The sequence below is a fragment of the Felis catus genome, chromosome B4, assembly GCF_018350175.1.
Source record: "Felis catus isolate Fca126 chromosome B4, F.catus_Fca126_mat1.0, whole genome shotgun sequence".
Lineage (NCBI taxonomy): Eukaryota > Metazoa > Chordata > Mammalia > Carnivora > Felidae > Felis > Felis catus.
Window position 1 is genome coordinate 107,722,338 of NC_058374.1, and position 14,910 is coordinate 107,737,247.

The 14,910-nt window shown below is 34.9% G+C and overlaps 1 protein-coding gene across 13 annotated transcripts in view; it reads left to right on the top strand.

Annotated features, from left to right (window-relative positions):
- The window catches only part of LRRIQ1 (leucine rich repeats and IQ motif containing 1), a 232,830-nt gene that overhangs the window by 100,279 nt on the left and 117,641 nt on the right, over positions 1–14,910 (top strand). For 9 of the 13 annotated variants that reach the window (XM_019835297.3, XM_019835298.3, XM_019835299.3 and 6 more), the window contains exons 19-22: positions 11,886–11,975; positions 12,635–12,756; positions 13,271–13,366; positions 13,612–13,694. In XM_019835297.3, coding sequence (XP_019690856.2) covers positions 11,886–11,975; positions 12,635–12,756; positions 13,271–13,366; positions 13,612–13,694 — 391 coding nt within the window. Of the gene's footprint in view, positions 1–11,885; positions 11,976–12,634; positions 12,757–13,253; positions 13,367–13,611; positions 13,695–14,910 lie in introns of those variants that run through there. The other 4 variants (XR_006600918.1, XR_006600916.1, XR_006600917.1 and 1 more) reach the window with 2 other exon arrangements.

Here is a 14,910-nt window from a genome sequence, read left to right on the forward strand (position 1 = left end):
CTCTAAAGAGGATTTAATTTGAATCTTGCAGGCAGACATTGTATGGAAGAGTTTCTTTGAGGCTTATTTTCAAGCTTTATTGACTGGACTTTTTCTGGTTTCTCTTGGGGGCTGAGCTAATATGGTGTCTCAACTAAGAGTGACATATTTAGCAGGTTACCCTCACCTTGTTTGTCCCTCGATTCTAACCCCCTTCTTCACAGCATCCAGTGACTGAAGAAGTTCCTTCTTAGCTTTTTAGTACAATAGGTATTCCTATTGCCCTTTGATTCTATGTGTCTCTCCTACACATATTCTACATGGAGTTGGAAGACACATGAAGGGGAATTTTATACATTACTTTGAGCTCACATTTCTGTGGCTCTTTCCTCTTGAGGATCTTAGTCCAATCCTAACTACCTTGGCATCTCTGCACTTTAACTTCTATGTCCTCATTCCAGTGAAACTGCTACAAGAAACTTCATATTTCTGCTTGGCTTCTTTTTCTTGTTAATAAAATTAAGAATTTTCCTGAGGGAAAATGTGGAGGGAAATATAGGATTCATATCAGCATGACACTCTACTTTCTAGGATCTTGGCTTTTTAAGTCCTGGATGCTTTGATTACCCTTGAGTGCCTTCAGCTCCTTTTTAAATGTAATAATTATAGATGTTCTCAGGATAATTTTAGTTCTAATTAAAGCTATGCCAGAATGAAATGGACAGAATGAAATTTTTATAAATGAGTATTTCAAGTCAGTGGTTATCTTAAATATTTCAGGCATTGTTCTCATCACAATGAAGAAAACAGGTAAGATCCCTAACCTCACAGAGCTTACATTTAACTTGAAGTGATAAACAGTGAGTAAATACATAAATATACAGAATGCTATAAAAATACATTTTTACTTCTTTTTCATTGGCGCTGCTTTATTTTATTATTTTTTTGAAATTAAGAAAGATGTCCCTTTTTTTTGAAAACTAAACATATAAATCATTAATAGAAAAGATCTCAAAGTTAGTCATTTGAAAAGGTTGGCATCAAAACTTCTTACCATTCATCTTCTAGGAAGTTAGTAATATGTAATGACGTTATTGTACAGTTTGGGAAATTAAATGCTTCTCTTGAGTCTTTAGGGTTATTTATGCTCATTACTTAACAGTAATGAGTATCATAACAGGCTATGAAGGTACTGTGATGGCTAATGAACTATAGGTTTGAGTGACAATGTAGTATCAACCACTTTCCATGAGTTACATAGTATTTTCTTTTTATATACTTCTGAACATCAATGCCAAATTGCAGAGGGTACATGTGTCTTTTCTCCTTTTCTTTCTCTTCTTTGCTAATTGCTTATTTCACCTTAGGCATTTAATATATAGAATATGAAAACATTTACAAATTAATACTTATTTCTTTACTATTTTCCTTTCCAATGAGTTAACAACCATTAAGTAGCAGTCTAGGAATAAAGAGCAACAAACTTTTAACTACTGCATTACAGCTGCTGAAAAGATCATGACTAGTCACTTAATAAGAAGGTATCAATGACCAGCAACTGCACTGTGGAAATTACCTAAAATGAACAGGCAGAGATAGAGACATGGGGACTGAGGATTCAATGAATGCATCAAACAGCATCACCACTTTATTTGAAAATCATCTTACAACTTAAGATGTCATGATTAAATGACCATGGAGTCCCTGTATCAGAATGTCTGTATGCTGGCAGAAGAAATACGACATTTATTACTTGTCACATCAGGCAGGAGGAGCTTAGTGCTCCTATCTGTTCCCCTTTGCCCCCAAGTTGCACAGGGAGGAATCCAAAGAATCCCCCCCTAGGAATCCCAAGCCTAGGAAACCTTATATTTTAAAAAGGGCTACTACCAAACCTTTCCACTCCATGATCCAGAGGAAATGATTATCTTAATTATACCAGACAGCAAAGAAATTTTTCCTTCTGCCCCAGAGGGAAACACTAGAAGACTATCTCCATCTTCTGAGTCTATTAGCTATAGTAACATCTTTGAAAAGGTAGTCCAGAACAACAACTCTTGTACGTTAGGCAGAAATGTTAGAAACCTATAAAAAAAATTGTCTTCCAATAATATGTAGTCCTTGTGTATACATGGCAAATTTTCCCATTAGACCCACTCTAGTAGGTCCCCCCGAATAATCGGACAGGAGCCAGGACAAAATCCATTGGGTTATCCTCATAATGCATTTATTAAGGTTACTATCAATAGCCCAGGTGTTTTCTCTTTAAGTTTCTGTACTGACTCCCACTAGGGGCTTTAAACCAGGTACAGCTGGAAGTATTAGCTACTGCACAGACTCTTGGGCCTCAAGGAAGAAGTTTAAATTCTGCCATCTAAAACAACCCTGGCCAGTGAGTCAAAACTGACTTGAATTATTTCTAGTGGTGTTTTCTTAAACATTTGAAGATGATTTATGACCAGAACACCTTCCAGGTGGCATTTGTCCATCCCATGGGATGACTGAGAATGGATATAGGGAAACGTCTAGCGGTACAGGTGGTACAGGTTCTGGGGCTATCCCTTGATATCCTGATCAACTTCTCTGTAATGTTAAGGGGAATCACTATCACACTGTGGTCACAGCCTTCTGGAAAGGAATGGCAGACCCAGCAATAAGTTAAATTTAAGGTTCTTGCAGCCACTTGGAAGGGCCATACAGCACATTTTCTTGTGGAAGAAGGCTCCAGGGGTAGTTCTGAAGGACAAAAAATTATCCATGCCCCCCCTTTCCTCTACCTCTCAGAACGTAAGGTGTTCATTTCAAAGATGCTGGGTGGTGGTTTTCCTCCACCCCCTCAAAATTCAAGTGTCCCGTTTCAGTAACTGCAACCTCACTTTTTTTTCCTAATCATTCTCCATTCACACCTAGACCTTTTGTGTGGAAGGTTTAGGACAAGAGGAATAAATGCATTTTTAGAAAACTTAGCCAGGATTAAATTTGTATACCTTAAATCTCCTGTGGCCAGGCTGTGCCATGAGGATAAGTATGTGCCAATCATGCTGGTCTGGGACTCACTGTTAGGGGAGAGGAATATGCATCATGCCCAGGAATTGTCAGGACAGAATCCTGAGTTGTCAAAGCAGGTCTGTCTTAACCTCCGTACAGTTTTTCCTACTCATTGCCTAGGAAGTAGCTGCAAGGGTATGATCCTTTTCTGGGGACAATCACATTAACTGCCTTATCAGTGTGTTTGAACGGAAGGAAGTAAGACTGGTGGAGTCAGACTATCAGCTCATTGTTGAATAGCTTTTGTGATAAAAGGCAGTACCTGTCAGACTCCAATGGTCCAGAAAACTGTAAAATTATACAGACAAATTTCAAGGCCCACAGTTAATATGGCCAAAGTCACCTGGCAACCTGAAAAGATATCAACAGTAAGGTATTGAAAGTTTAATGTAGTCAATTTTTCAATAGCAGACAGGGGCAAGGATCCAGGCAATGTTACCTCTTTCACCATAGATGAAGGGGTAAATTTAGTAGAAGTAATGGGGCACCTGGGTGGCTCAGTCAGTTAAGCATCTGACTCTTGATTTCAGCTCAGGTCATGATCCCACAGTTAGTTAATTAGAGCCCTGCATCAAGCTTTGCACTGATAGTGTGGAACCTGCTTGGGATTCTCTCTCTCGCTCTCTCTCTCTCTCGCTCTCTCTCTCTCTCTGTCCCTCCCCTTCTCTCTCTCTCTCTCTCTCTCAAAATAAATAAACTTAAAAAAACTGTTTGTAGAAGTCACAAGTCTAGCATGCATTAATAGCTTCAAATATAGAATGAAGCCTCATCGGTGATTTGATTCCAGTCATCTCATCAGGGGATGGGACTTTACATTGGACATCCATATGAGTAATCAAAACAGTTCTGTAAACAACTGTGATTTGATTTTCCTGTGTGAGGACCCAAAACAGGTTGTATGTAGTCAGCCAGTCTGTAGTTTTCCACATGGCAGACCAAACTGTGGACTGTTGGCCACAACCCAAGTGTCATTTGGGTTTCAGCTTATCTGAACCAACCCTGAACCAGACCAATAGGGGAACATGGGTGAATTTAATCCAAGCCAGTAGCTCCAAGCCAGTAGCTCTGGTTCAGGCCATTGAGTTGAGGTAATGTTTCCCTGAGGATTATAGCTGCTACTTTCTCACGTCAAAGCCAGGATTACACTGAGGCCAGGATGGCTATTTCTTTTGACAAGTGAGGCTTTGGAAGACCTTTCACCTTGTTAGTCATTGAATCTGAGCTGTTTCACCCCAAACCAGAACTATTAGGTCAGAGAGTCACAAGGCCTCCAACGGTCAATCATTTAGTTTCTAAAAGAGTCCAGCAGGAGCTTTTTTTCAATGGGAATATACCTGGTATCTGTGTTAGAAAGGCCACAAACCCAAAGCCACAAGGGATGCCTCTAGGTGGAGGCCAGAGGGTCCAATTGATAATATCATCAGTCACAGAATCTTGTATTGTTTCCACTTCTGAAGGGGTCCAGTGAGATATTGGACCTACTTTTTTGTGGTAAAAAGCTGAAGAGATAATAGGGTTTTTTGGTTACTGTTGTTTTTTGTTTGTTTGTTTGTTTGTTTGTTTGACCAGTGGAGAGATTGAGCAGTATATTTCTTCCATAGTCCCAAGAAATTACTTGACTAACCAATCCCTGAATGCTATCTCCAGAATTTTGTTCAGATTTGTCGGTCAAGTCCTGCTGGCAGAGGTGTGATAATTCACTATTATCAGGACAGTTGAAACTAAGACTTTTTTTTGTTGTTGTTGAGATATAATTCACATACCATTCTGACATGACAACCAACAGGATATCATCTATATAGTGAAAGCTTTGGACATCAGAGGATAGACCCAATAGTCATCCAAGAGATGTCAAGTTAAGAGTTTGTCACACTAACATTTCTCTACCTGCAGCTCTTCCCCTATTGGGATAATTGCCTCTGGCACTTATGGGATAGAAAAGTAAAACATGTGATATATCAACTTCTACTCTACAATTCAGATATAGAAGCGGCAATAGTACACTGAATTAGCCTAAAGAGCCCCACCACAAGATAACTTCAGCCCCTTCCTCCACAGTGAACCATGTCTAAACCCCATAAGTTGAATCAATGTGGTCCATACCCTATGAGTCCAGAGTAGCATAGTGCCCTCTAGCACAGGGGAAAACACTATCTGTATCTTCCCAGGGTGTTAGCTATACACAGATCCTTGAAAAGATAGTCTGGAAAGAAAGCTGTCATAAGGCATGCAGAAATGGAGACTCATGAAGAATTGTCTGCTGGCCCTAAGCACTGATTATATACCACTCATAATGAACTTCTGAAATAGTGATGAATAAGACATTTTCTTGGGCCTTGAGTTCACAGTGCAAAGTGGATAACCTTTTTAAAATAATTATTTTAGCGGAAACCTTAATAAGCCTAGGTCTCAATCTCCTTTAGAGGGAATTTTGGCCACTTTGCCATAAAATATCTATAATAACTTAATACATGTGTAAATAATAAGTATGTTAAGTCTAATGTGGCATAGTGATCTACACCAGCACTTTTATTTTTATTGTTTTTATTTTTATTTATTTATTTTTAATATTTATTTATTTTTGAGAGAGAGAGAGAGTGAGGGGAGGGGCAGAGAGAGGGAAACACAGAATCTGAAGCAGGCTCCAGGCTCTGAGCTGTGAGCACAGAGCCCAATGTAGGGCTTGAACTCACGAACTGTGAGATCGTGACCTGAACCGAAGCTGGATGCCCAACTGACTGAGCCACCCAGGTGCCCCTATTTTGCACCGTTTAAATTACAGTAATTTTAGTTGATGCTTTTATTTGTCAATTTAATTTAATAAGATTTTCTCTGTTACTTAACACTGTTTAGAAGCCACCATATTAAAACAATAAAGTTATCTTTAAGTTTAAATCACCAATTCTGTTACGAGTCCCTAAATCTTGAGAAGATGAGAAAAGCTAATATAACATAAATATAGAAAACCACAACAGTCAAATCGGATTTTTTTTTCTCAGACTGAAGTAAAATTCAGTAAGTTTTCAGGAATAATTTTTGAGGCAGAGACAAAGGTGTTAAGCTGGGCAACATTCTGCTCTGGGGTTTATGTTTGATCCCTATTGCAAATTAACTTCACAGAGTGTTACATATTACAGTACATTGTGGGGAAATAAACAAATGCAATCTAAAGTATAGGCAAAGGAAAAGACCACAGTGACATTTTGTTTAATGAAAAAAGGTACGCATGGCATATATATAACAACAGTCTCAAACAATTTGAGCCACCGTGCTTTTGCAATGAGGATGGAAGAGAGGGTTTAGAAAGTGAGATTTGAGATGTATAATGGGCCAAGTTTCCAAACTATAAGGATTCTAAGATGCTCCAGAAGTTATCAAGAAGTATTAGAAATAATTATTTTGGGGATAGCAAGAGACAACTTGGACAGAAGAGGAGGAAAGTGTTGGGGCACGAGAGTAGTAGTGAAGGGAGGAGGAAAAACATCAAGTCATGGCTTTTAGCATTTCTGGGACTTGCTCAATTCTAACTGACTTGTTGCTTAGGGCAAGTCTGAACCTAGTTTCATGCATCAAATGAAAGGATTACACTAGATGGCCTGAAAAATTGTGTATTTATACACCCAAATAAACATGAATGTTATTTGTAGTCCTTTCTTTTTCTTTTCTTTCTTTCTTTCTTTCTTTCTTTCTTTCTTTCTTTCTTTCTTTCTTTCTTTCTTTCTTTCTTTCTTTCCTCCTCTTTTTAATATCCTTATTTTCTAGACTTTCAAAGTTGGATTATAGAATAATGATTTCTTTTCTGATCAAAAGCCAAATACATGATTAGAGTGCCTTGGTGGCTCAGTCAGTTGAGCGCTCGACTCTTGATTTGAGCTCAGGTCATGATCCCAGGTTGTGGGATCGAGCCCTGCATCAGGCTCTGTGCTGAGTGTGGAGCATGCTTAACATTCTCTTCCTCTCTCTCTCTGCCTCTCTCCCTCACTTTCTGTCTCTCTCAAATAAAAAAAAAAAGACAAATACATGGATATCTGGTCAAACATTCAATTGTGAACTCACAGTTACAAATCTAAGTTCAAGTTTATTTTTAATATGTAATAAATTTGTTAGTAGTCTTCTAATAACTATAAAGCTTTCCAGATCCTCAGTTGTAAGTTAAAGGATATCTGAACAGAAGGTTTTCTTAAGCAATAAATGAAATTTGTATAAATGTCCAGTGGTAAGCATGATATTTTAATATACGTTTTTAAAACAGTAGTATATTTATAATCTTGGCCATTTCCTCCTAACATTTTGAAAGTTTTTTTCAACATTCTAAGTACTGCCAAATATACTTGATATTAATAAACTTGAACTCATATAAATCAGTAGTATTGGTAATATTTTTTGGTTGTGATTATATAATTACTAAGAGCATATTTAGCATTTTATATTAAACCTTCTCTTCATGCTTCTAGAAATTTCTGAGATAGTAGTTAAAGAATTGTTCTGGCATCTTATAAAAGTTTGTGACATTGAATTAAAAACCAAGAAAAATGATTTTCAAAGTTTTCTTCACTTTTATGTATCAATTTAAAGACTACATTTTTCCCCAGACTTTAGATAGCTTTTTTAAGAAAGAGACTTCCATCTACATCTATGTGAAATGGCAAAGAAATCACTCTGCTTTGTGAGTCCCTGTCCTGCTGTAGAAAGGAAACAGCTGGAGTCCCAGAGAATGTAAAAAGGAGGTGGTTGGCAGGTGTTTAAAAGAAAAAAAAAGTTGTTTGTTTGTATGTTAAAAAAAAAAAAAGCATAAACAGTGTATAAATCAAGCTTCTCACCTGGCAATACTGCTCCTTTTCCACAGTCAGTCCTTTAGTGGCACATTACCTTTAAAAATTTTCCCCCAATTTTTTTTATTGTAGTAAAATACACATAACATAAAATTTATCATCTTAATTTTTAAGTGGTATTCAGTGGTATTAAATACATTCATAAAGTTGTGTTGCCATTAATCCATATCCAGAACTCTTTTCATTCTGCAAAACTGAAGCTACATAGCTATTAAACAATAACTCCTTAATCCCCCTTAATATCCTAAAGCTGTAACATTCTAGTTTTAATTTATACCATCTTAACTTCAAAAGCATTTAAAAACTTTCTCCTTTACGGTTCCAACTCCACCACTTTTGGTTGTTGATATCACAAAATTGCCTCTGTATAAACCTAAACTAATAACTCCTTTAAATGAATTACTATCTTAAATTATGTGGGGAACTAAATGTGGAATTACAAGCCAAAGTAACAATAATACTAGCTTTTAAATTAATAGTTTTAAAATATATTAGTCTCAAGTCATATAGAAAACAAAAAGTAGAGTTACAAACCATTGTTACAATAATATTAGCTTTTATACTTTCCCATGTATTTCTCTTTACTGAGATCTTTGTCTTTTCATATGGCTTCGAACTGCTGTCTAGTCTTTTCATTTCAACCTGCAGGACTCCCTTAGATCTGCAGGGCAGATCTAATGATAACAAACTCTCTCAACCTGTGTTCATCTGGGACTATCTGAATTTCTCCCCTGAATTTGAAGGACAGCTGACAATATACGATTCTTGGTTAACAGTTTTGTTGTTGTTGTTTTCTTTCACCATTTTGAATATCTCAACCCAATGCCTTCAGGACTTTAAACTTTCTGATAAGAAATCTGCTGGATGTCTTAGTGAGGATTCCTTATATGTGACAAGTTGCTTCTCATTGGCTCCTTTCAAGATTCTCTGTATTTTTTGCTTTTGAAAGTTTGATTATGTGTCTTGGTTTGGGTCTCTGAGTTCCTTGTACTTCAAGTTCATTAAGTTTCTTGGATGTTTATATTCAGGTCAGTCACTGAATTTGGGAAATTTTTAGCCATTGTGTCTTCAAACATGCTCTCTACCTCTTTCTTTTATTCTGTTCCATCCGTGACTCCCATGGTACATTCATTGGTACATTTGATAGTGTCTCACAAGTCCCTTAGGTTCTGTTCACTTTTCTTCGATCTTTTATTTTTTCTTCTATTCCTCAGACTTGATAATTTCCATTGTCCTGTCTTCACGTTCACTGATTCCTTTATCTACCCACTCAGAAATAGATCTCTCTAGTGAATCCCACTAGTGAATATTTTATTTTGGCTATTGTGCTTTTCAGCTCTAGCATTTCTTCTTGGTGTCTTTTAGATTTTCTATCTCTTTATTGATATTTCCATTCTGTTTATATACCATTTTCTCTCCTTTTACTTCTTTGAGTATCTTTAAAACAATTATTTGTTAAGTTTTTGCCTAGTAGATCTGCCATGAGGTCTTTTTTTAGGGGTAGTTTTGGTTGATTTATTTATTTTTCCTTTGAATGGGCCATAAACTTTTCTGTTGCTTTGTAAGGCTTGTGATTTCTTTATTTAGAGTTGGACATTGAATCTAATAATTACAGTAATTCTAGAAATTAGATTCTCTTCTCCAAGGTTTGCTGGGGTTTTGTTTTTGATTTTATTGTTTTTGTTTTTGTATTGATTATTATAGGCTATCTCTGTGCTGAGGGTCACCCTGAGTTACAAACTTAAGGTCTTCTCAGGTCTTTTCTGAGCCTGTGCCTTTCCCTGGACATGTATGTTGACTTTCTAATTTCCTACATATATACAGATGCTTTTGAATGTTCTAGCCTTAAGAAAAAAAAAAGCATATGTTAGTCTTTAATGGCTCCCAAAAGATGAAATAAAGAAAAATGAAGGGGTTGGGGAGAATAGCAGTCCATGAAATCCCCTGGAGATCACTTAGCTGGTAGGGCAGGGGCTTGCAACAATAGAAGTGCAGCAAAGGATACCCACTTCTTTGCACCTCTGTGATCAGAAGTAATAATCAATGATCAGTGCATAGATACCGATACTTGGAGGTTACTGTCCTGATTGTCCACCCTGGCTCTACAAGCTGTGTGCAGGCTACTCCTGGAACACATGAACAGCTGCCTGCCTCAGAGCCCAGGAGTAGAGAATAGCTGCTACTGTGCTAAAAGCTGATATTGAATAAAATTAACCACAATTTACCATCCAAGTCTTCCCCTGGAAGTTATAAGCCTTCAATAGATGCCAGAATTCCAAAATAATTACATCAGATGGATTCTGCCAGTGCAGTCATTTTCTAAGTTGGGAGACAGGTTCCCAGTTCTTCTTACTCCGCCATCTTCCCAGAATCTTCTGGGACTGCCTTTTATCATATCATCTCCACATTTTCACATTTTCTCTTCACTTTAGTAGTTTTCACCAGATTAAGAATTCGAATTTGATGCTAGCTGATATGCCATAGGCCTTGGTCTTTCCTGGGATGGAACTGGATTTTTCTTTATTTGTCATTCACAAGGAAGAATTAAAAAATCTGAGCTCTAGGGGAGCCTGGGTGGCTCAGTCAGTTAAGTGTCCAACTTCAGCTCAGGTCATGATCTCACAGTTCGTGAGTTTGAGCCCTGAGTTGGGCTCTGTGCTGACAGCTCAGAGCCTGGAACCTGTTTCAGATTCTGTGTCTCCCTCTCGCTCTCTGCCCCGTCCCTGCTCACACTCTGTCTCTCTCTCTCTCTCTCTCATAAGTAATGAAATAAACATTAAAAATTTTTTTTTAAAAATCTGAACCCTGAATCCTGTTTGCATCATAAATAGCACTTTTTAAACAAGATACATATTCTTAAACCATATGTAACTGATATATAACTGTGATATATGTGTTAAAATGTTTGCCTGGAAAAAATTGGACAATGTACCTGTCAAACAACTGAGTAGAGGTTTCCTATTTATTCAAATAACATGAATTTAAGTCGTTATTCTAAGTTCTATGAGTAAAAATATGTCATTGCACTGCTAGCCTATAGTCAGGGTTTCTTAGTTTTTCCTTGTCAGTGGTCTTTCAAGAGATGGTCAAGAAACACTGAAATTGTATAAATGGAAAATTGCATTTAGTTCTCCTCAGAATATAATCATTCTGATTTTTAAATCCAAAATGTTTGAATATTTTACAACCTTTTAAAAAACAAGTTCATGAGCATCTGATCTTTTTTTGTAAAAATTCCCGAAACATTATAGAACCACAGAAGTTTATTCTAAACCATATTAGATAATGCAAGCAAAAATATTTGGATAATTATATCCTAATTATATAACACTAACATAATTAGTATACCATTGTGAAAATATAAAATAAATTTGATAATTACATAAATGGAATAAAGATAAGGTAAAAAGTGAAGGGACTTAAATAGAATCATTTTAAAATTTAAATTTATATGTTTTTTATCATTCACACACTTGAATTAGAGACTATAATGTTAAGATCCATGATTTTTATGTTGCCACAAAATTCATTTTCCATCTATTCAGAAAATTTGTGAAGTTTTTTAAAAAATTAAGGAAAATCTATCTTATAGACAGTGTACATGGAAAAAATGATAGTAATATTAAAATAACCATAAATTTTCAATACTGAGGTTTGGTTGAAAATATTAAAGTTTGCATTAAAAGGAGATGAAAGATTCTGTCCCCCAGTCACATCTAGAGTTGGCTCAGAGTCATAATTATCAAACAGTTAAATACACGGAACAGTCTGCACCTCTTTATTTTCTGTAACACTTGAGCAGTCAAATTCTCACTTTATCCCACTTGGGGGTGAAAACTCTTCTATTTTTTACAATGTTTGCTTTAAATAGATGCATAACATCTCACAATAGCACGTAGCACATTTTCCTATAAATAAAAATCCTGCTACGCTCTCTTAATATTTGTAGTATAAAAGACAATTTCAAAGATTCTTTGTAAAAGTTATGCAAACTGAACTATGTACATTCATGTTTACTATTTGCAGGCTGCCTTAGAGAAAGAATGGCTAGCTTCAGATTCCACCCGCTTCCCTTCACAAACACTGCTTCTCCCGAACCAGCTGCACTGGCCAAAGGTAACATGTCATGGAAATCTCTTAATGCTCCATCTTTGTTCGTTTCTTAAGGTTATGCCGTGCTGCAGTGATTAATAATGCAATTTATTGACTTGAAAAACACAATTACTTTTAGAAGCCTCTGACTTCCTCCTCATCCCCAGATGTAATTTTTCATGTAGCTTTTCTTTCGTTTGCTTCTAATTTTTTTCTTTATTTTGGATTTCTTTCAACACTTTATTTCACAGTAGCAAAAAAAAATGATATACTTCAGCTGCATATTTGGCAGCAGACTAAAATCACTAGTTGACAGCACTTTAAAAATACAAAAATATGCATTAAGAGGGCAACAGCTGAAGATTCTCAGTCAGAGGTCAATGGACTGCAATATCTGTTATTTATTTGATAATCTTTGAAGTTTTTGTTTTTTGATATTTTTTAAGATCTTTGCTATTAATCACTCTGTATATGCAAACTGTACCAAAAAAACATATCCCTTACCACTACAATAAAGGACATTTACATGTGTATTACATAAATTTAATTTTATTATAATTTTCAGTTTTTGTATGTGTTTCCCTTGGGAGGCTACTGAATAATATGCATGTAAAGTAATATGATATAAGTGCTAGAATTTTTCCATTTATTTTATACTTAATATATGTTATTTTTCTGATAAGTTCTGTGGAACCTTAAAATATGATGATACTTCACTGAATTTACCAAGCCATCCAGCTCAAGCGTGGCTATGTAATGAGAAAGAAAATTTGTTTTCATCAGAACACTCACAGTTTAATAGCAGGTAAGCTAAATTACTCTTTTAGAGGATCAACCCATAACGAGAATACTATACTTATTAGAAAAGTGGTAAAATGATGAAAATTAAATACAAATTTATCTGCTTAGAAGATGGGAAAACAGTGTTAAGTGTAATGATTTTTACGGAGTTTTCAGTAAAAAAAAAAGTGTGAGGTAGCTTCATTAAAACAACTACAAAAGTGTCAGTGAAATAATGTCATTAACTGTTGTAAACAACTGAACTTTAAAATACTATGATATAGGTAGAGATAAGGATTAGAATAAAAATTCCAGGGCTGCATTTCTTTCGACAAAAGGATTGAAATATGCTTCAAGTAATTGAAATGTAAACATTTTAAATTAATGGCAGACTTTTATTACTTTTCAAGATAAAGTTTTTCTGTAACTTAAATAGATTTTATTTCCAAGTTTGAAACAACATAAATAGCTTGTAGTTTTTTAAAACGTGCTGATATTCTTGTGTTGATTCAGTTAGTGTAGTTTTTTTCTATCGCCAGACCAGAACACAGAACTTTGTCCTGGACACCTGAATCAAAGATCAGCAGAAAGAGTTCGCTAAAATCTGAAAAAGAAGAAAAAATTTCGAAAGAATGGTATGTGGTATATTTTAAACTAAAATATTAAGAAATTGAGAGACTTTAAAATTTTTAGGGTAGACATTTTTCAAGACTTTAAGAATTATTAGTTTTTAAGAAACTATACATCTGTTAAATTATAGGTCCTTAAATGGAATCTAATTTGTTTTAGTATGCTATAATTCAGATATGTGTGTTTGTATATCTATGTATATATAATATGGTCTGAATATTTGTTTTTCCTTTATGCAATCTATTAATAGGGGCTTTAAGGACATTGCTACTGCTCAGCAAATGTTGAAGAGAGCACAGAAGATGAAATCAAAGAAATTAAGGAAAAAATTAGGTGGGTTTTGAATGCTCTTTGAATAATAATTTGTGTCTGATATTGAAGATAAATTGTCTTAAAATATTCTTTACCAAATCGTATTTAATAACATTTAATAAAAACCAAAATGAAATGTGCAGTTATGAATACGTCTAAGGTAATAATTCTGAAAACTCAACCAAGGAAACTTAGAGAAAATTATGTTATTACGTTAAATGATTTGTTCTACACTTAAGTGCTATTTTCACTTTCCTTCTGTTTCTTATCTACTTTCTCATTGATTATTCTATCTATTGTGCACTGAGAATTATGCTGTAATTTGTTTCTAAGTTGGTTCATTTTGACAAATGTTGATTCTAGAGTGTCTGCTTCATGTGGTTATTCCTTTGTTTTTAAATTGCTTGATTATTCAATAAGCTATTTCTATAAGTTTGTTTGTTCCATGAACATTAGCTCTGAAGGCTTCACAACTTGGCATTTTGGAAAAGAAGTACAGTGTATATCTTCACAGTTATGTAGAACTTGGGAAATGTTCAGTGGCACCCTTTTTTTCTATCCCACTTGATTCTTCAAATCATTCTTTGGATACTTTTGATCACTTTAGTATCATTACCTAATATGTGGAATAGTTTATAGGTGTCAGAGCAAGAAACAGCACATTATTATGACTTCATAATTAAAACTACTTAAAATTATTAGCATATTGTATGTAACTTTGCATTTACTTATAATTTTATAAATATTTACTTATGGACTCATAGACTTGATATAAGTAATGTGACCTTTTTTAAAAAAAAAAAACTGGTTTTGAGTTTTTCTCATTCATTAGCTTCTTTTGTAGATTTTAAGAATTTTTTAGATTTTAATGGCAGTGAAATGTTTTTGTAAAAGTACCATCAGTCCTGAGAAAAGCAAAGAATCTATATTTATCTTGTAGTTCTAGCTTACTTAAGTATACAAAGAAGCATTTAGAAGATTAATTTTTATCTTTATTAATTTTCCTATTTATTATTTAAAAATTATTTATTATTTCCTATTTATTATTTAGGTAATACTTAATGATGACTCCTTCTATTTATTATTTTAATCATTAATTCCCTGGTAGAATTCTAAGAAAAATATATATATATATATTTTTTTTTTTTTTTAATAATAAGGGGTGCCTGGGTAGCTCAGTCAGTTAAGTGGCCAACTTCTGCTCAGGTCATGGTCTCATGGTTTGTGAGTTGGAGCC